Below are 22246 nucleotides of genomic sequence, written 5' to 3' on the forward strand. Positions count from 1 at the left end.
CCTTATAGGAAGTTGACTATAGATCATGATCAACTTTGAAAAACTTAAGTTGGTGATACTTAATGCCTAGAATTTGACTCCTTAAGCTTCCACACTAAGAAATTACACATTTTAGCTTAGACAAAGTCTGGGGAAAGCTAGCCACCTAAAACTAATTTAACGATTAGCCTTTAAGGTTTTTAGAAATGTCGAGGTTTTAGTCTCAGTTAAGCCCAATGTTTTGCATCTTGCATATGATTACATTGAGTCCTAAATAAATAAATAAAACACATGAAAACCACTGGAGCATGATGCTTTTCTTTCTTCTTCTTCCTTTTGGTGTTGTCATTACAACTTCTTCTTCTTGTTTTCTTGGCTTGGGGAGATTTCAGTCCATCAATTTATTTATTTACTCATTTGTGCATTTAAACATTACTACTTTTATTAAATCTCTTGAGTTTAGTTGAGGATACAATAGTTGTAGCAGCACATTTAACTTTTCATATTATTAATACTTTCAATGAATTTGTTATTATCAAAACAAATAAGTTCAACAATCTCCCCTTTTGTTATGCTGGCAAACCATTTATTGAAAAATGGTAACAATTGAAAGCTCATATAAAGAGAGTACAAATTTAAGTTCCCCTTGTCATTAGGATACATGATACATATAAATAAATAGATATAATAAAGAGGGAGTAATAATTCATTAAACATGTTTATAGAATATTATTTTATCATCCCCCTTGTTTCAAGTAAATGATGCAACATCAATTTTCCAATTCTCCCTTGCTTTATGGAGGTGATAATCTTCTTTTGATTAGAAGGTATTTTCCCCTTATTTAAGTTGGAATAAGTCAAAGTTGCTCATCTATTTAAGTAAGCATTGCTTACTAGAACTTGATCTTTTTCCAACACATTCCATCAACATTTTATCATCTCACTTGCATACTAGATGACAAATTTAACAAACATATGCAGTAGATATTTCTAGGAAAAAACTCAAACCATCAACCAATTGATTAAATATTTTTCATATCAATCATATATTCCTCCCCCTTTTGGCATCAACAAAAAAGAAAAAGGAAGCAAGGAAGCAAGCACATGTAGGATTAGCAGAAACATTTAATTTTATAGATCTAAGCATTGGATAAAAAATTATTAAATAGTAAATAAAGTGCATAAATCATCAAAACACATTGATGAGGGCGGATTTGGCCTTCCAATGACATTGTGACCCATGGCATCTTGGAACAACTGGATGACATATGGACACCACCTAAGCGATGACTTAGACTCCCAAATCGTGGTTTCTCTTCGCCCCGACTTGGCAACCTGCCTTCATCGCCAACTTGGAGACCTCAACCACAACTCAGGTCGGCTAGAAACACCTCATCCAGGGCCGACTTGTAGCACCTCATCACTGGTTGAAGTGACCCTCAATGCAAGGAGTGACCTCCCTCAAGGGCATGCCGGCCTGACTGAGGTTACCTCTGGGGATCTCAGACCGGTTAAGTGACCTCCCAAAAATCTTGAATGCAGTGCGTGAAGCCCACACCAAACAATGCCTATATAAATGCATCAACCCCAATGACACAGGGAGGATGGGCGATTAAGTACATTCGAGCTCTCATACTTTCTGATTTTTAGCTTGCAATCTACTACAAGAGTACTAACTTAAGCATCGGAATGACCTCACCGAGTTAGCCACCCTGTGTCCTCTAACACTGTTTCCTTGCAGGTCTCTTCGAAGAGCTACCCAACTCGGCACCCGAGCATCCTCTTAATTCAATCCAGTCAGTTCGATATCCAAACTTTCATCCAGCAAAAAATACTCCAACTCGACCTCTGAGTCATCGGACTCGAGGAAGTAGTCAGAACAACAAGGTGCTGCCAAAAAGCACTTCATCACACATGATTATAAAGAGTTTGGATTTACATAGGTAGAAGTGTAGAACTAAGGAAACATTGATATCCATGAATAAGCTTTCTTAGCCTATAAATTGAGGAGCAAGGTTTAACTGAACGCTTTAGCTATTCAGAGGGCTGTGGAACCAATGATAGGGTTCCACGTGAGTATTTAAATACATGGGGCTCACATTCTTTTACAATAGGCCCATGAATTTTTTACTAGCGTGGAACCTCATCATTGGTTCCACAGCTCGTTGAACAGCTAAAGCATTCAACTAATTCGGATTCTAAATTGAGTATCCAATACAATAGGCACACGTATAAATTAAGGAAACATGGTATTCTAGAAAACTTTTTATAAGTTGATCACTAGAATACTATACCTACCAACTCAATTAATCATACATGGAACATTTTATTGAGCAACAAATTCCGTACCACTTATCTCAAGCTTCTCAGCATTGTCTCGGTTTACATTTACCCGTTCCACGATGGATATAGTTCTTCGTTGGTAGGAAAGTAAGAGTCGTCTTTGTCATCTCCCCATACATAACATTCATTTTCTTTTCTGAGAAGAAATTCTTCTTTGTCAACAACTTCTTCAGGAGGATTGGGATGACCGGAGGAGGATTCTCTGATTAAACAAAGTTCAACTAAGCATACATCAGCTACAATTACACACTTAATTTTTTCTATTGTTAGTATTCTTAATGAGTTTGTTATCATAAACACACATAGTATAAACAAACATCCCCTTAATTATTGATTTCCAATTTTGATAACCCAATTGCCCAATTTGCTCTAATCTGAATTTGACAACATTAGTGAGTTGGAGGTGAAGGATAGGAGTACAATTTGGGATGGCCCAAAAAGAACATTACATTGCTTTGAGCTTAGGCCTTTGTGCTGGGCCATTCAAGATTTGACAAAAGTCCAACCCAAGCCACCCAAGTTGCACTACTAAGTGAATGAGTCTAACAATGCCAAGCAGCTTGCAAGCTTTTGTTGGTTCCCCAAATTTTGGACGGTGATCAATGAGGACCAGTTTTAGTACTATTGGCATTTAGTGGAGCAACATGTCCCATGACCATACAAGTTGGGTGTCAATATTATGTCACATACATGAATCCATTTTTGTCCCAAAACTCCTCATATTCAACATCCTTCTTGAAAATCCAGATTTTATTATCAGCTTTTCATCATTTGCAAAGAGGAAACCTGTACCCATGGAGGGATCATTCAGTTACAGTTCTAGAGGTCATTTGTCTGAAACCAATATTCGCAAGTTCAGCTTTTGGGCTGTTTTAAGAGCCAGAAATGAGTGTGTTAGAACAATTTTCCAAAAATACCATTATGGGTATCCACACCCACAACTTATCTGGCCCTGATTAGTAGGATCTTAGGTCTATAAGTTCTGGATCTGAGCATATCAATAGAGATTAATTAAGACCAAGGTCTAACCTTGGACTTAGGGGTGCAAATTGGGCAGGTTGGGTTTGGTTTATAGTCAATCCTGTCTCGACCCTCAAATTTGGGTTTAAGGCCCAAGTCCAAACTGATTTTTCCAACCCAAACCCAGCCCGCACTGTAATTTGATGCACTTGGATTGGGCTCAGGCCCAGGTTGGTCTCAGATTGGTCAATGAACCCACTCTTATGCATATATATATATATATATAGTTGGGTCGGACTCTGACTACCTAAGAGCTAAACCAGGGCCTGGCCCAAAAAATAAAAAAACCCAACATTTTGGACCCAGCCCAGCCCGTATAAAATTTCGGGCTTGGCCAATTTGGGCTCGGGTTGGGCCCGCCCAAGCTGCACCCCTATTTTGACTCAGAAAGTTGACCGTGTCGATGTTTGAATTGGTTAACATTAATAAATGGGCGTAAAAGTGAAATATTTTCAAACAAAAAAAATTATTTTTTTAGCGAAACGGCACCCCTAATGTTACCTTCTTTAATTATAAATAAAGTCTGTGATGGTCGAACTGGAAACTAACATTCAATTTTGGCTCTTATTTCTAGATTGAATTAATAAAATTACCTAAAATATTAAATAACAAAGCTCTCATAGCTCAGTTGGTTAGAGCACCCGTTTAGTAAGCGGGAGGTCTTGAGTTCGAATCTCAATGAGAGCAGAATATTATTTTTCTTAAATTTTCACAGTTTTTCGCTTCACGTGCCTGCTTGAACTGGAATTCCGGATATGTAAGAGGAAACAGTGGTAGGCCCCACCAATTTAAATAACAAAGCTCTCATAGCTCAGTTGGTTAGAGCACCCGTTTAGTAAGCGGGAGGTCTTGAGTTCGAATCTCAATGAGAGCAAAATATTATTTTTCTTAAATTTTCACAGTTTTTCGCTTCACGTGCCTGCATGAACCGGAATTCCGGATATGTCAGAGGAAACAGTGGTGGGCCCCACCAATTATTCTGGCCGAGTCCTCGATTATCCGGTTCCGGGCCCACCGCTACCTCCCTTATCATCTCTGCAAGAAAAGAAACACCAGAAAGAATCTTGCCTGGTCCAGGTCGTACTGGTGACAAACTGACATCGGCCCCAGTCTCACTGTATACACAGCGCATTTTAGGGACAAACTCAGGTGGAACACGGGGAACAGCGTCACCTACGAGGACCACAAAACCAGTAAAAAAAAAGAGTGACGAGCTGACGACAAATCTCCAGTCAGTCCCTCCTTCTCATTTTCCTATTTTTCCAAGTTTATAATAAAGATAAATTGATCACCCAAATAAATTCAGAGAGAATCTTTGTTGGAGACCGAAATTATCCGGTCCAACGATTTCGAAATAAAATCTCAAAGTAAATTACAGATTACCACTCTGACTTTGGCCTCCTTCAACCCTTAACTCTTATTTGTAACAAAATCAAACCTTTAAATTCTAACACTTTGCTACTTCCATTATCATTCTATTCGTTAAATTAAAAAATAATAATAATCATATAGTCATGTGATCGGTCGACATTTTTAAATTCTCAAGTATCTATTTTTTTTCTTTTTTTTTAATTTGTGGGACTATTTTGCCCTTTCTCTTATACTCGTTTCTTTTTTTTTTTTCTTTTTTCATTCAAAGTGGGTGAAAAGAGATAATGTGCTTTACTATGCCTATTTTCAAGATGTGGGATCTCCCGCCCACCAGAACTCTGCCCATGTTATTCATAGCACATTGTCTCACTGAATTGGGAATATTTCCCCTTGCATAATACTATGTAAAAGGATGGCATATTCTTCATGTGTGGCTGAAGTATTATGTGGGCAAACATGGGCAAGAGATTCGGACTCTATTTTCAAAGGGTGTTTATGGGTTGGTTCGGTTTAGTTGACCAATTGAAATGATTTGGTTGGATTGGAGAATTGGTTACTTGAAACTAGTTGACCATTAATAAGAATTAGTCAACTGAAGTTGTATTGGTGGTTTGGGTCAACTTTTGGTTGAATCAATCAATTTAAAAGATTTAAATTTAAAAAATAGACTTAAATTTAAAATTATAATGATATTATTAGAAAAAATTAAATTTATAATATAAAAATATTTTAAACTAGAAAATATAGAAATTTCTCACTTCCTTTATTGAAAAATTAAATTTTAAATATAAAATACTAATAAATATCTATGATCGAATTAAATTTAAAATATAAAATACTAATAAAAACTGGCCAACTTAGGTTTAATTGTGTTGGTTTGATCGATTTCATTAGTTTGAAGAAAAAGCTTATTATTTTCACCATTTTAAAATAACATCTTCTCACTGTCTAGACCTGTTCATGGACCAGGTCGGGCTTTGTCTCTACATTAATAGAAAATGTTCAGGCCCGAGCCTGACCCGACCATTGGGCCTAGGTCTTGAGTCTGAGCCCAGCTTGACTATAAAACCTGAAGCCCGAGCCCAACTAAAAATTTAGAAAAAAAAAGATTTTTCATTTTTAATTAAATTAAAAGTTATTTTATTTATACTAAAAGACCTCAAAACCTACAAAAATAATGAAAATTCTCATTATTACTTGAAAGAAGAGAAAAAATATATTATATATGCTTGTTTATTATATAAAATATATGTTATTAATATAATACATTATCAAGTCGAGCTCGGACCAGACGTAACCCGAAAAAAATCGGGCCTGATATTTTAAGTCTAAGCCCGAACCCGCGGGCCTGAAATCTTGTCCAAGCCCGGCTTCAATCAGGCCGGGCCCATCGTACTACCCGGCCAATGAATAGGTCTATTGCTCTCTTACCCATTAAATCTTGAAAGGGCGTTTTGGAAAATAAATTTCTTCCGTCAATCCAATTAACGAATAGAGACAAAATGTTAAAATCAATTTGGGGGGTCATTATTCAACATGAAAGATGAGGGGCTAAGCGTCATTCTGCTAGTAGTATAGGCCGGTAATCTGTAAGTTTTATCTAAATAATATTTATTTATTTATTTATCCATATCTGGTGAGAAGGACATGGCCAACGGAATCAGATCTCTCGTCTCCAGGTTGGTCCATCATCCAACGGTTGTGACATAATGATTTATTCGACGGTGGAGATTGATTACTTTTTTTTCTCCACGTGGCTAAACCAGTAGAGAATACCTAGGGCTAGGAGAAGAGGAGGACGGATCCAGCCATCCAGGAGACGAGTGACGACCCGACATAATAAAAATATCTGGGAGAGTGGAAAAATACAAAAAATAAGAATGGTATCCAATCGGGCATTCGACTTTGATTTCTTCTTTTGTCTTGTTTTGCCACGTGGCAACTTTTCTAGCTTGCTGCAGCCCTAGATGGGAGGCTATAACCTCGTCTTCTTCACCCTCGCCAGATTTATGGGCAATAAAAATCCTCAGACCCGGAATCTCGGCGATCGCTTTCTTCTCATTCTTTTCTCTCAATCTCTATCTTTCAGCGCTCATCTCTTCCTCTCTCTCCGTCTGTTGGTTCATAGCTTGAATCGATAATGAAGTTGTTGCTGTTGTTGTTGATGATGATGGTTAACTTTGCTTCTTACAAAACATCTCCAGCAATGGCATCGTACTGACGACCGGACGTCAGATCTCATATCTGGGTATGCCTCTGTTTGCTTGTCTGAAATGATTTGGAGCTCTTACTAAAACCATTTCATTATCGATTCATTAAATGCTCTCTGTTTTACTTTTTTGGCTTTAGTTTTCTTTTTATTTCTTTGTTGGGTTTGACTTTTTGAGGATGAATGCAATATCTCATCTGGTTTTCAGAGTTTGTGTTGTACTATTCTGTGTTTCCAGCCTTATTGTTTCGGGCATTGGATCATAATCTGCAAGATGACGTTGGACCCGGTTTTTGTTATTAATGGTTTTATTTGTTTTAGTTCTAATTTTAGATTTTTGGGCAAGTAAGCAGAAGTTTGACAAGATCATCCTTAGAACTTAATATGTCAAAAAAAAAAAAAACTTGCATATTTAGATCCTGGCATAATCCAGGTTTACACGAAAGGGATCATTTAGTTACTCTAAATTATATGATTTAGGAAGGAATATCAAGGCGCTAAGAAGTTTAAAATCTCCACTGGGTTTCTCCCTGATTGTGATCCCAGAATGATCGCTACGGGTTACTTTGCAAAAGAATGCAGCTGCAAAGAGTTGCAGCCATGCACGATAAATCAGGGAACTGTGCTAAAATTTGAAGTTTACCTATAAAAAAAAAAGATAAATCAGGGAACTGTGGCTAGAGAAAAAAGCCTTTTAAGGAAGCGCAAGGAGATTGCAGCAAGATGCTAATGGCTGCAATCACCGGGAATAGGTATCATGCTGGCTTGGGGACTGCAAATAATTAAATATTAGATATGTTTGTTAATGTAGTAACTGTGTGTTTTGAGCTGTTGGCAGCAAGCACTGAAGTAAGCAATTGCAAGTTACCATAATCATGAACCCCCACTGGCAAATGTACCCAATGGATGTGCTAAGAAGATAAAATTCATTGTCAATTGAAAAGTTGCAATGATTCTTCTATTCATAACTGAAGTGCAGGAAAAAAAAGTAAGTGATGATGGAGGTGGACAAGATGCCAATGTTATCAAGGAAAGAACATGTTCTCCAACATAAGGTTATGGGGCCTGAATAGCTTGGGTCTTCTCCGTGTGTTTTTTGTAAAGTGGGCTCATAAATGGTACAAAAAGAATATTACTTATAAGAAGAGAAGAGGAAGAAAAATTAAAGAAACCAGTGATAATGGAGGCTCTTCATTGTCCTTTGAAGATAGAGAGACCTTTTTTCCCCTCATTTTCCTCAGGGGTTAGAGAAACTACTTGTAAGGATTTTACTTGGGAGTTGAAGAAGTTTCTGCAAGTGCTACCAGGTAAAGGGCTGCAAGGGGTCCTTGGAGATCATTGCATATTCATAACAAAACAAGGATGTTTCTTTTCTTCTTCGCAACATTGCTTATTTTTTAATGGATACCAAGAAACAAACATCATTGCTGATGAGTAGGCTAGATTGGGTTGCAAGATTAAGGATGCATAGCAAGCCATCCTCACCTGTGTATTGTTGAAATAACTGAGCTTTGTTAGGACTTCATAGCAGGCTCTCTTTATATGCAAACCTTGTTGTAGCATTGCCATCTGGAAATTGAACGAGGAAGATCAACAGAAAGCATGGGAGTGAATTTAATGAGGTATGGACTGTAGAGCTTCAGTGCTGAGAATGATGATGATATGGGAAGCCTTTTAATTGGTCTTTCTGTCCTTTTTTCTTTTGGGTTGTGGTGGGGAGAATTTCCTTGTATAGTACAAAATTAGGGTGGAATTACAGCCTAAAATCTATTGATGCATTTTGATAATAAATTAGTGCAATTTAGATAATTGATACTGCACTGTTTTTCTTTTTTCTTTAAAAAAAAATTGTAGCTACACTGCATGAACTTCTCATTTTAATCATTACATATTGAAAATGGCAATTATTTGGACAACCATGGATTTGGACTAAATGCTTACATTATTCTCTGGTGCCAAATAATGTAAAGGCTTGGATGAGAAATCAGTACCAAGTTTTCTTCTCTTCATTTTTTTGTTTAAGTTTTGAAATTCTCCTGTAATTTATTGCATTGATTAGATATGTCCAAACATAAGGTCTGCAGGTATCCATATTCCATAATAACCATGATTTGTGTTGGAGGTTCCAGGAGATATAATGGCTATGAGTTTATCCACTGGTGGTCCAAACAACCTTAATGCCAAGCATGAAAATTGCTAAGGATGCATGCATGTCCAATTCTAGAATTCATCTTCTAAGTATTTCCAAGGAAAGCATGGACCAAATCCGGGCTATAATGATGCGGCATGAAGCATTATTCAAAGAACAGGTTTGGAGTCAATTCCCTTTACATGCACACTGCATGCTTGCTTATAGAAAGAGCTAGAATATTCTATGTTTTTTATTCCTTCTTGTTCCTTTTGTTTTATCTTTCTTTACATTTTTTTTTGGTTGTGTGAGTGGTAAACAATTTTGAATTTTGTCCAATTAAAAGTTGGTGCTGAGTTATTAGGCTCTCATATTGGAGAGAAAATAATTTAGTCATGCTATTGTATTTAGCGTAAAAAGGCTGCAGCAATCCATTTTAAACGTTTTGGTTAATAAATGATTTCAAAGTTTTCTCTTATGATGGTTATCCAATTATAAAATGCAAGAACAAGCAAAGAGAATGAGATGTGTACATGCATATCCCCTGTTTGGCTCTAAAGGTCATATTTATCCCATAAACATACTTATAAATAGTATCAGCTAGTAGCGAAGGCAAGACACTATAGGGGCAACATACTGCACTACAGAATGCAATACCTTGAACATTGACCATCTCAAAGATTAGATTACTCCTAATGACCATCTTTTGTTTGGCTTGTGGAAATACTTGAGCTCTGCAATCTCTGCATGCCTTGAGATTCATACTGGTAGCTCAATATGCTGATCTGAAGGTCACACAAATTGTGGCTGAGTAACTTATCATCCAAAAATGTAGAGGTAGCTTACTCGAAAAATGGATACACACATCTAAAATACACCCCATCAAGAATTCACATGGTTGTCAGCCTTAGGAAAGATTACCTTGGACAAACTTAAGGACGGCAATTTAAGTTGCCAGATGTCATGTGAAAGACAGAGGTGCAGGCACCTTTTCGTCAATTGGCATGTGGTGAAAGATATTGGAACTTTTCTCTATTCATTCTCAAGATGAACTGGAGCTTCTGGTATCCCCTCTTGGTTAATACGGAAACAACCAGAAGTTGCTTTGGGAGCATTTCTGGTTAATAGTCCTAATGAGTCATGCTAGGCATTGAAAGTTGGAACAACCCACCTATTCATCAGAAGTTGCTTTGTAGCAATAATGGATCACCTAATGAATTTATTGTGCTGAGACTTGAGAGAACAGTCTATAAGAGACTTTATAATTTAGCTTTTTTTTTTTACTAACAAAAACTAGACAGGAATTACTGTCCCTGCTAAGAGTAGCTAGAATTTTGGGTATAATAGATTAGAATATAGAAATTGGAGGGAATTGTCAGGCTCAGGTTGTAATTGGGTTGGATGAAGGAGGATAACTCTGTCCTTTGTCTGTATCGTCACTTCTATTAGGAATATGTGGTCTTTGGCATCCGGCATGAATATCTTGTTTAGATGGATACAAAAGTAACTCTATCTAGCAAATTCACTATCCAGGGAAAGAATGCTACAACATTTGCCTTTCTTCGTGGGAGTGGCAGGCTGGTTTCTGCCTAGCTGATTTGTATTTCTTGTATATACTCTTATTGTAAAGTCTCTTTGACCTATGTTGATAAAAAAAAAAAAACTATAGAGTTGCTGTGGGAATGGAAGCAGGGAAAGATCTAGGAAAGAGGAATCAAGATTTTCCATATTCTTCAACCAATGGCAATATCATAACGTTTTGGGTCATAGGAAAAGGGTTATTCATTTATTTTCTAGTTTGTTAGTTTCTTAGGATAAGGATTACTCGTTTTAAGGTTCAATTTATAAATGATATCAAAGAGCTATTAAATTTTGAAAAGTTGAAGATGCAATTATGTCATTTTTCTTTCTTTCTTTCTTTCTGTTTGCATGATTTTGGTGTCAGTAGATAGGTAATTGAGTAATCTAACCAACAAGACCAAGATCTTGTAAAATCTGACATGTTTTGATTTGTGGTCTTTTTACTGGAGGTGTCAACATGATGGGATTTGATTCTTTCCATTTCTTTTGGTCATTGTTGGAATTATTTTTTAGTTGGTTTAGTTGCAGTAAAATTACTAAAGTGTAATTAGAATTATTTTAGGTGTTAAGAGCACTTATATTAGTTACCCCATGGGTTACCTACTAGGTTGCCTTGCGATTAGCCTATAAATAGAATCATCATATTGGAATTGAAGAGATGAATGAATGGAATAGGAGCTTATTTTGAGATTACCTGTGGGCAATGGTCTGATCTTCTTTCTCTCTACTTTCTCTCATTTTCTTCTGGAGGTACATTATTTCTTTTCTATTCTCTATTCAGGTCTGAATATCTTCTTCTTACAATTCAGATCTTTAATTTCCTTCTTCTCACCATGTTCACCCCAATAGGATTTTTCTATTTCCCATCCTATGTATAGGATATTCAAAAATTTTTAATACTTAAAGTAGATTTTCTGAAACCATTCATATTCAAACCCTACTTAAGAAGTGTGTGAACAAACTTTCAAAGAAAAAAAAATCACCAAACAAATTTAAACTCCTTTGATGAAATTCCCATTTTCTGCTTTGGCACATGATAGTGGGCTCATTGGATAGGTAAGTTGTTATGACAGGTATTGCATTATTCTAATCATTTCAAGAAAATGCCTACATGTATAGCCCCTGTACTTTGAGAGTATATACAGAGAAACAATTTCTACATCAATGAAAAATAGCTATCTCCCTTCTAAAAAATTTACACAAACCAAGTTTCATACTCAAATAGGTCTGGTCGTCCACATCTCTAAAAGCTTTCAGCTTTGTGAACAGATGTAGAGAATAAGGCCTGAAGGATTGCTATAGCTCTTCTGTCCACCTTCTCTCTAGTAATTGTTTTTTCTCTAAAATATCCTTAAATTCCTTTCTGACCAGGCGAAGCAGGAAACTGATAATGAATGGTGCTCCCAAGGTTCTCCTTCTCTTGTTTAAGCCTGATGACTTCCCTGGTGGTCTTGGTGCACACTAATTGAAACTTAAAATATTGCAGAAATGTGTCAATAAGATTGAAGAGAATTGACAATGCACAAAAAAGTTATCTGAAGATTCCCAATCATGACTGCACTTGCAGAAAACACATGCCTTAGAGGTAATGCTCAAACCACGTGAGACAATATTGTCCCTTGTTATACATTTATTTGGCATGGCTAAGCACACCATAAAAGGAACCTTCAATGGTACCAGGGGCACAGAAATCTCCTTGGTGGGGAAGGGTTTCCGGTACCGAATTGGTTATATGCCCATAGAATGATCTGACCAAGAATAACCCAGAGTTATTCCACATCTGAACTCTAGTCCTCTCTTTCCAGGTGTAGAGGTCAGACACTGATTTTCTGAAGATCTACCATGTCCTCCACTTCCCTATAATTCCAGTTTATCCCAAAGATGGAAACCAGGCCATTGGTCCAGCCTTCATATTGATCGGCTATATGCATCACTTTTCTTGCTATCATTAAAAAGTGGTGGAAAATTCCATTGATGGCCTTTCATTGCACCATGGAGACCATGCCATTGATCCACCTCTTATTTCATTGATCAGCTATTAATAATAGCTTCTTTTCAAAGCCTTTTCCTTTTAGAACACCAGTTATGTTGCATGGAGACCATGCCATTGATCCACCTCTTCCTTTTAGAGAAGATCTGGGATCAGATCTGTATGTATTTGGAGGAGTACAAGAAAAAAGAGGAAATGGTAGGAAAATATGAGGCTCAAGAAGTTTTAGTAAAAACGGGGGTTCAAAGCAGCAAAAAAGTTGGATGAATTAATCTTGGGAAAGATGTAGAGGGAGGAATTAAAGAGGATTTGGGGACAGATTTGTGCTTTCCTTGAGGAGTATAGGCAAAAAGAGGAATCTTTGGAGGAAAATCAAGGAATTGCGGAAGGGCGGAACATAACAAAAGCAGTCTTAAGTAGATCTGGAACAATAAACAACCGAAGGAAGAAGAAAAGATCAGAGGTGGAAAGGTTGATCTTAGATATAGAAGGAGATTTAGAATTTAGTGGAAGAGGGGAGAGAAGGAAACCCTCCAAGTAGGGGCTTGACTTCAGAAGGGGAAGTCAATTCTCTTATCTCCATGAAAATCATCAGTTGGAATGTGATGGGCGTGGGGAGTGCTAGGAAAAGAAGGCTAATTAAGGACCTCCTTAGAAGAGAAAGGCCGGATATAGTGATGCTATAGGAGACCAAATTAGCTGATATTGATAGAAGATGGGCAAGAAGCATATGGAAATCTAGAGGAATAAGTTGGGTTTCAGCACCTTTTTGGGGGGCTTTGGGAGGCATTGCCACTTTTTGGAGAGAGGATACGGTGGAGGTTTTGGAGGAGCTAATAGGTAATTTTTCAGTGTCGTTAAAATTCAAGATGGTAGAGGATGGATTTACTTGGGCACTAACTAATGTGTATGGACCATGCAACTATAGAGAAAGGAATGATTTTTGGAAAGAACTTTATGGGATTCAAGGGATTTGGGATGGCCCATGGTTCTTGGGGGGGATTTCAATGTAATTCGTTTTACGAATGAATAAAATAACCCCCAACAGGTCATTACAACTAGCATATGGAGATTCAATGATTTCATTAATAATTGTGAGCTGAAGGAACTCCCATTGTTGCAAGCCCTCTATACTTGGTCCAACTTCCAAGAGACATCAACCTGCTCCAAGTTAGATAGGTTCCTTTTCAATGAAAGCTGGGAAAGCAAGTGGGAGGACTTGATAACAAGAGCTCTACCTAGAGTCACATCTGACCATTGCCCCATTGGCCTAGGACAAAAGCTGTTTAGGCAAGGACCCTGTCCCTTTAGGTTTGAAAACATGTGGTTAATTCACCTGGATTTCGTAAAGAAGGTTGAGGAATGGTGGAGAGAAGACCTAAGGGGGATGAAGTGGAAAGGAGTAAGATTTCTTAAAAAACTAAAAAGTTTGAGAGCACATGTGAAGGATTGGAATAGGGAGCATTTTAGAAGAATAGAAGAATTGAAATCCTCTTTGATGACCCAAATAGAGGAATTAGATACGAAGGAATCCCAAAGAATCATAAACTCTCAAGATAGAGATTGGAGATGGAAATTGAAAAGAGAGTTAGATGAAGTCATTTTGAGAGAAGAAATTTCTTGGAGAAAGAAGTCTAGATGCAGGTGGCTTAAGGAAGGAGATGGGAACACTAAATTTTTTCATGAACTAGCCAATGGAAGGAGAAGGAAAAACCTAGTTTCCAAACTGGAAGTGGATGGACTAGTCCTTGATTCCCAAGAGAGGATAGCCAATTGTTTTGTTGGCCATTTCAAATCCATATTAAGGAAGCCCCTAGGTCCTAGTGTGGAGTTGGAAGGTGTGGCCTGGCAGAGGCTTCCAAAAGAGAGTAGAAGCTAGCTAGAAAGGAATTTTGAGGAGGAAGAAATAAGAAAAGTTGTCTTCTCCATGAACAGATCTAAAGCACCAGGGTCGGACGGTTTCACAATGGCTTTCTTTCAAGATTGTTGGGACATAATCAAGGAAGACCTGATTGAGGTCTTCAAGGAATTCGAGGATAATTTATTGATTAGTCGTGGAGTTAATGCTACTTTTTTAGCCTTAATTCCCAAGAAGAAAGAGGCCAAGCATCCAAAGGACTTTTGACCTATTAGTTTGGTGACTAGTGTATACAAGATTGTGGCTAAGGTCTTATCTTTGAGGATTAAAAAAGTGCTTCCTTGTCTTATCAACTAAGCCCAAGGAGCTTTTGTTCAGGGGAGACAAATAGTAGACTGGATCCTAATAGCAAATGAATGTGTGGAGGAGATGAGGAGATCGGGTCGTAAAGGTTATGTTTGTAAACTATATCTTGAAAAGGCTTATGACCTAGTGGATTGGAGATTCTTATTACTCGTGCTAAGGAAGTGTGGGTTTGGGGATAGATGGTGCAAATGGATAAACGGTTTCCTTTCCTCTTGCCATTACTCCATCCTAGTCAATGGGGTAGCTAACGGTTTCTTCCCAGCTAGCAGGGGTCTTAGACAAGGTGACCCCATGTCACCTTTCCTATTCACTTTAGTTGTTGATGCTTTTAGTAGACTTCTCTCAGAAGTGGATAGGGCCGGATCCTTAAGAGGGTGGAGAATAGGTAGAGATAGAGTTTCAGTAACCCATCTTCAATTTGCAAACGACATAATAATCTTTTGTGAAGGTTGTGATTTGATGGAGGTAAGAAATTTGAAGGATTTGATAATTCACTTTAAGAGGGCCTCAAATTTGAAGATAAATTTTGAGAAAAGTTGTGTTGTGGGAATGAATTTGAGTAGAGAGGAGATGGAGTATATAGCAGCCTCGTTAGATTGCACATGGCCTCAATGGCCTCTATCCTACCTAGGACTTCCCTTAGGCACAAATCCAAAGGAAAGTAGGTTCTGGAACCCGGTGGTGGAAAAGTTCAAAAAAAGATTGACAACTTGGAAGAGAAACTATATTTCCCTAGGGGGTAGAGTTACTTTGATTAAAGCAACTCTAGCCAACTTGCCTTTATACTTCCTGTCAGTCTTTAGAATTCCTAAAAGGGAGGCAAAGAGGTTGGAAAAACTGATGAGGGACTTCTTATGGGAACCTGGGGAAGAGAAAAAAGATCACTTCATTAGGTGGGAGGTGGTGAGTAGAAGCAAAAATGAAGGAGGCCTAGGCTTAGGGAATGTGGTGAGTAAGAATGAAGCTCTTTTAGGTAAGTGGCTTTGGAGGTGGCCCTTGGAGAGGGAAATGTTGTGGCATGAAGTAGTGAAGAGTATCCATGGCTGTTCTGAATCAGGTTGGGACGCGGAGGTATCCCGAAGGGTTCGCTCACAACACCTTGGAAGGCTATTTATGGCATTCTCCCAAAGTTCCTCAGATTTGTAAGGTATGATGCCTGTTCTGGAAACTCCATTCTTTTTTGGGAAGATATTTGGGTGAGCACTCAACCCCTAAAAGACTGCTTTCCTTCTCTCTATTCCATCTTCCTCTTTAGAAAGAAACCAATCCCTCCCGGTTTGCCCTTTGGATTTAAACTGGAATTTTGGGTTTCGAAGAGGGTTAAGGGATGAAGAACTTCTTTGTGTTACAGAGCTCTTGTTGCTTCTAGACTCATTGTGCTTGGACCCCCCTAACCTGGATAAAAGGGTTTGGTCTCTAACCTCAGTTGGCTCCTTCACTTGTGCTTCTTTCTTTAAAGCCCTCTGCTCCAACTCCTCCTCTCAGGTGTTCCTTGTTAAAGAGGTCAAGGCCAATTCCTCCTAAAATAGCAGTGTTTTGTTGGGTACTTGGGTAAGATCAATACGGTGGAAAACTTGCAAAAGAAGAAGCCTTACTTGTGTTTGTCCCCAAATTGGTGCTTCTTGTGTAAAGTGAAGGATGAGGACTGTAACCATTTACTGATGTCGTGCTCTTTTGCTGCCAATATTTGGAACTGGGTTGTTGCACTATTTGGGTGCAGGTGGAACCTCCGAAGTAAAGAAGGAAGCTAATATGGAAATGTATCAGAGCCGCTACCTTGTGGACTTTATGGGAGGAGAGAAATGCTAGAATATTTCAAGAAAAGGAAAGAAGTCTTGCTGAAATTAAGGAATGCATAATGACAAGGACAGTCTCGTGGCTAAAATCTTCACACTTGTTGGCAGATTACTCCTTTGATGACTTGAGGAGAAACTGGGCAGCAGTGGCTTGTACAGTCTCCACAAAGAACAAATCGCAAGCTGAATGGGAATCCCCACCGAATGGAGTGGTAAAACTGAATTTTGATGGTAGCTGCCAAGGTAACACGGCCATCTGGAATAGGAGGGATTCTGAGAGACAAAGATAGCAACATGTTGTTTTTATTTTCAGGACCAGTGGGTGTTGGTGATTCTGTAAGGGCAGAGATACTAGCAGCGGTACAAGGTATACAGATGGCCAGTCAACTTGGAGCGAATAATTTGACAGTAGAAGGGGATTCCAAGGTAGTAGTGGGCTGGTTACAAATCCAGAGACAGCTTGTTGGGGCTACCGGGATCTGTTAAGGAAAGTTAAATGGCTGACAAGGAATATCAGTCAGGTTTCAGTGGGTCAGCAGATCAGCAAATGCAATGGCTGATTCTTTGGCCAAGCAAGGGGTGTCAAGGGGAGATCTGTTTTGGGCCACTTTGTAACTGTGTTTTAGGCTTGTGTTTGTTTAGTGTTTATGACCCAGTCCTAGGGGGAGGTAACACCTCGTGCCTCTTCCTAGGCTGAATGTACTACTATTTTTTGAATTAATAAAACCACTCTCATTTATCAAAAAAAAAAAGTCTTTTCCTTTTAGAACACCAGTTATGTTGCATCCATGCCTTGATATTATTATCCACAATGGCTGTTCTAATGATAAGAATGAAGTTTCTAAACAATGTTATTTCTTTTAGTTTATTGTCCAATACTACATAACAATTTGTTATTATGGTGGAATTTTCACCAGATTTCTTATCAGTTGTTCCCTTGTATTTAAAGTAAATTTCTTTTTCAGGTCCAGGCACTGCACCAGCTCTATGAAATCCAGATATCAGCAATGCAAGAATTAAGGAAGAGGATCTATTCCCAGGCACAATCATTGACATTTAGTTCTGAAACTGTCGCAATTAGGGAAGCTCAATTTCATGGTTCAACTGCAGAAGGAAAACCTTCTAGGATATCTTCTGTTTCTGCTCAATCGTATGAAGAAGCATCACATGTTCGGCCCATGCATCCTGTTACAGTGAAAGAATTTATAGGTTCTGGTTCAAAAACATCATTATGGATGAATAATACTGAAAATATATTTTCTAATACTGAGAACAAACCAAGGAGAGTTATTGACCTTGAAAGACCCCCAGAAGAGTATCTGGATGAGTCTGATCTTCAAGTTGAAGTAAATAATTCTGAAATAGTAAATGCTACCACCAGCTTGTCTGAAGGAACGTCAAAAACAGCCCAGGTTTCAGTAGTGGCAAACAACCCATCTGTTCTTCAAGTGAACTCTCCAATTTTGATATCTGGAGATCCAAAACTAGCTCTTGGAATGTTCTCAGAAACAAGATCAGAGAGTCGTCAAGCCTGTAATGAAGCTTTAGAGAGAAAAACTTATGGAGTCAATATTAATGAATGCACAACAGGCTTTCAGCCTCTAGAAAAATCTTCAGAGAACAACATAATTCATGATATTCCATGGAATCACCATACTGGAGTTGGGAATTCTGCTGTCACTGAGGCTGCAAAGCTTTCACATAACCAATATGCTGAAAAACCTTTATCACTGCATCAGGTTATATCTTAATCTCATGGAATATAATTCATGAATGGATTTATTTTGGCATAAATGGATGGAAATTATTTGACATGTTGAATTGATCTTTCTTATTCTTTTATTATGTAATCATAGTTGTTTAAATCTTTTTACAATACAATTCACAATTTGAATCATGAATCTCAAGGTTTTTGATTTGAATGTTATGCCTGAATCCTTTCCCACAAAAATCTTGTGATTATGAATCTTATAATTTGTATAGTTCATACAATTCAAATCAATTCAATCAAGATTTGGTTCTCTACTTTGTCATTTATTTGTTCCTTATAATTTTTTTCAAGAGGATCTTGTTCTAAAGCTCTTTACTAGAAAATGATTATTTAGATTATTTAAGACCTTTTAGATTGCTTATTGAGTTTATTTTCCATTATATGTAGGTTAGGGAGTCATAGTGTGGATTGGTATATCATCTTAGGATTCTAGTGTACAAGACAGGTGGTAAAATCATTTTTTAAGTACATATATGGTAGATATGGCTAAAAAATAGGGTAAAATTACTTTTCTATAAATACTTAAATTTTTAGTATATCTATTCTTAATTTTTTTATTTTGTAAAAACAGAAATAATTTTATGATATGGTATGATTCAACCTTATGATTTTCAGAACATGTTTGCTCTTAATGCTCAGTTTGGAAAGAATACAGATACAAATATGTACAATGCAAATAGATACAAAATACAAGGTTTTTCACTCTACATATTTGTACTCTTTCCAAACTGAGCAGTGGACACTTGTTACGATTCATTTGTCCCGTATTAGTAGTATGGGATGCTAATGTGAGGTATCCCACATCGGTAGTATGGGATGCTGTTGTGGGATATATATGTGCTTGGGTTCCCTCCCTCTAACAGCTAGCTTTTAGGGGTGAGTTCTCCTAAGGCTCATATCAACACTGGCTCATTGTACATGTATTAATTAATATGGATATTCTAGAGACAAGGAACTGCATGGGTTCCATTTCATACAGTTATTCACATTTGAAGTAGCAACCGTGGACTATGTTACCTGGATACGGAAAGGAATACGACTGTATAGATCCCTCATAGGGGGATTGTGATGTTGAAAATCATAATTAGGGGATGAAATGGTTGGAAGAAATGTAGGCCCATTGGATGCGGTTCTTGGCACATGTATACACCTTTAATTTTATATTATTAATAAATATTTTCTTAATACTGATAAAAAATTATAGTATCGAACATGATACAGCACCCTTGTGCAGGTATCCAGTTATCATAGATCATGGATTGTTATGTCCAAATTGGAATTTGCATCAAGTGGATGATCTTGACCATGAACACGCCAAAGTTCCAACTTAATTGAAACAGTAGAAACCAGTTTATATATATATATATATATGTATATATTGATAAGTAAATAGAAAAAAAAAATATTAAAAAAATAAAAGTTACAAATGAGGTGATAAGTCAGCACCCGAGTACCAATCTCTGAATAGTTTATACATTAGATTTAACATTCCTATGTCTTTTGTCCCCCCCCCCCCCCCCTCCCTTCCTAGGAGGATAAGTTTTAGCCTGCAAAGTATCTTTTCACCATCTTGTCCACTTAAATCCATGGACTGAACCCATAAACATTATTATTGGAAGAGTCAAGTTTTTGCTGCTTAAGCAATTTGCACCTTATGGTTCTAACTACCTTTTTTTTTTATAAGTTTTGATTCCAACTACCTTAATAATGGTTATTTCCTTTTTCCAAATATTCTGGATCATGATTCTGTAGACTTTATCAAAATGGTTCATCATCATCATCGTTGTCATCGTCAAAGCCTTGTCCCAGTATGGAGTCGGAAAACTCTATCTCAATGATTATTTAGTGAATTTTATCCAAACTAGAGCTACAAAGTCTCTTTGATGGAGCCTCCAAACGATGGGCTTCAATCCCTATATCTGTGATAGAATTATGGCAAGAGGCAAGACTGATATCTTCCTGCCCTACCATCTCAAAATAGGCATTCCTCTTGTTTAACTTGTATGCTAGAACGCTGTCCTTATTGTAACTTATTAAGCAATCTCTTACTTGAAGCAAGCTGAAAGACATTTCTCTTTGGCACATGTCTCAGAGGTTAACTCCAGATCACAGTTCAGGGTCTGCCGAATGCGAAGAACAATACAAGGGAACATCTGAGCAAGCCAGTGGAAGTAATCCAGATTCAGTCCAGCAATATCAATTTCTAGAAAGTAACAGTGTGATCATAATACCCAATTTAAAATTGCGTGAACAGCACAGAGGTTCAAATGATGAAGGTTCACTTTCAACAGATCCTGTCATTTCCCCTCAAGGATATCATACTCTTAAACCCATGCAGTGTGACTCAATTAAACTTGGCAATTGCATCCAAGGGAACTCTCCTTCAGGATTAAACTCAATTTCAAGAAAACAGAACTCATATTCTTCAGCTTTGAGCTCCCAGACAAATGAAGAGGGTGGGCATGAGAACCCAAACTACTCAGGTCATGGAAGTAGTAGCATAGAGTCCCAAGGTGCAGATTTGTGTAGAGAAATTGATCACAACATTTCCACAATCACGGGAAGCCCTATACATGGTTCTTATTGTGGTGAGCCAGTTCAAGTAAGCCAAGTTACTGCAGAGGGAATTCAATCAGAATTTGAAGAACCTCATCTCATCAAAGATAGTTCTCTTTCTTCTTCTGTTCCAGATACTGAAATCAAGCAGAAGAATCAAAGTGACTGTCCAAATAGAAGCTCTGAAGTTCCAGAAAGCCAGGAGGAACCTGCTGTCGTTAGAGAAAGCAATGAGCACCCCCAGAATGAATCAAATGTGGAAGAAACACGTGAAAGCATTGCAGCAAAGATATTGCTTAGCTTTGCACCCTGCAAATCTTGGGCTGATACCAAGTCTAAGGGTATTAACACCCTAATAGAAGAGTCAAGCAGATCAAGTGAAGATTGTATGAGCAGTGACAAGACACGGAATCTACATGAAAAAAGATGCATTAGCTACAGAAATGGAGGTGTTGTATATGAAACAACGAGATGGACAAAATCACCCCATGGAAGGACCTTGAGAAGACCCCGATAACCACCCAAGAGAGTCTGCTCATCGTGTATAGTTCAGTCTTATTTTTAGTTTAACCTTCATTAGAAGGGTGTAAGGTAACAACCATATAGAGTGAAGAGTAGTCCATTCTCTCTACAATAACCACCATTTGATCATGAAGTCAGCCTTTTGTACAGAGAACTCCTTTTATATTTGAAGTTTAATGGTGAGGAACACGTAGTGGAGGATTATGCTGAGACAACAGAATGTTGTCCAGATCTTGTTTCTACCTCTTCTACGAGGTCAGAAGACTTGGGACCAGATACCAAGCCAATGATGTAAATTCAGAGAATTCGTGATTATAAAAGCTGTTACTGTAGAGTATCTGCTGCAGAAGTTCGTTTCTTGTTGCTAATCCATGGTCTTACCCTAACAACAGTTATCCTGATATTTTTTGAAACCTTACTTGCACTTCCCACTGTTTTCTTGAGTTTTGCTTTGTATAGTTGTATCCTTGGCCACTCAAAGAGGAGCTAATTGATTATGGTTAATATCATCCGATTATAATTAGTTCCATTTTGGCCTATAAATTGATTAGTGGTTAATGCCAAAGACCCGGAAGTATATTAACCTGTATCTCTTGTGCCACTTAACCAATAAACAATTTTAAAATTTAAACAATACGCCATATGTAGTATTTTCATAAAATCAATTAAATATAGCCCTAACTTTTCTTCAGATTTGATAAGTTCGGCATAGAGGTGGAACTCAAAGGTTCGTTATCATCAAAATGATTCTTCAAT

The 22246-nt window shown here is 37.6% G+C and overlaps 1 protein-coding gene and 2 non-coding genes across 4 annotated transcripts; all 3 read left to right on the forward strand.

Moving 5' to 3' along the window:
• The first annotated feature begins 3955 nt into the window (after positions 1–3955).
• On the forward strand, positions 3956–4029 carry TRNAT-AGU (transfer RNA threonine (anticodon AGU)). Its single transcript has one exon. It is a non-coding gene; the product is annotated as a tRNA-Thr (tRNA).
• A 113-nt stretch (positions 4030–4142) lies between these two features.
• On the forward strand, positions 4143–4216 carry TRNAT-AGU (transfer RNA threonine (anticodon AGU)). Its single transcript has one exon. It is a non-coding gene; the product is annotated as a tRNA-Thr (tRNA).
• Positions 4217–6707: 2491 nt separating this feature from the next.
• Positions 6708–21858, forward strand: LOC148843266 (uncharacterized). Of its 2 annotated transcripts, XM_088956912.1 has the most exons (4): positions 6708–6961; positions 9052–9231; positions 17607–18380; positions 20505–21858. In XM_088956912.1, exons 2-4 carry the CDS (start codon positions 9100–9102, stop codon positions 21483–21485), a joined length of 1887 nt encoding a protein of 628 aa, XP_088813038.1. In that variant the 5' UTR covers positions 6708–6961; positions 9052–9099; the 3' UTR covers positions 21486–21858. The 2 variants fall into 2 exon arrangements, with proteins under 2 accessions (XP_088813038.1, XP_088813039.1); XM_088956913.1 differs by lacking the exon at positions 9052–9231 and having other exon boundaries at positions 6725–6961.
• The last annotated feature ends 388 nt before the right edge of the window (positions 21859–22246 follow it).

This window comes from Nelumbo lutea, chromosome 8 (assembly GCF_056320005.1).
Source record: "Nelumbo lutea isolate HS-2025 chromosome 8, American lotus-T2T, whole genome shotgun sequence".
Taxonomy (NCBI): Eukaryota; Viridiplantae; Streptophyta; class Magnoliopsida; order Proteales; family Nelumbonaceae; genus Nelumbo; species Nelumbo lutea.

Excerpts from the sequence above, each read along its gene's own strand:
- LOC148843266 (XM_088956912.1), top strand. The coding sequence starts at position 9,100 with ATGCCAAGCATGAAAATTGCTAAGGATGCATGCATGTCCAATTCTAGA. Across the intron at positions 9,232-17,606 it reads AAGCATTATTCAAAGAACAG|GTCCAGGCACTGCACCAGCT; the intron begins GTTTGGAGTCAA and ends TTTCTTTTTCAG. Across the intron at positions 18,381-20,504 it reads AACCTTTATCACTGCATCAG|AGGTTAACTCCAGATCACAG; the intron begins GTTATATCTTAA and ends CACATGTCTCAG.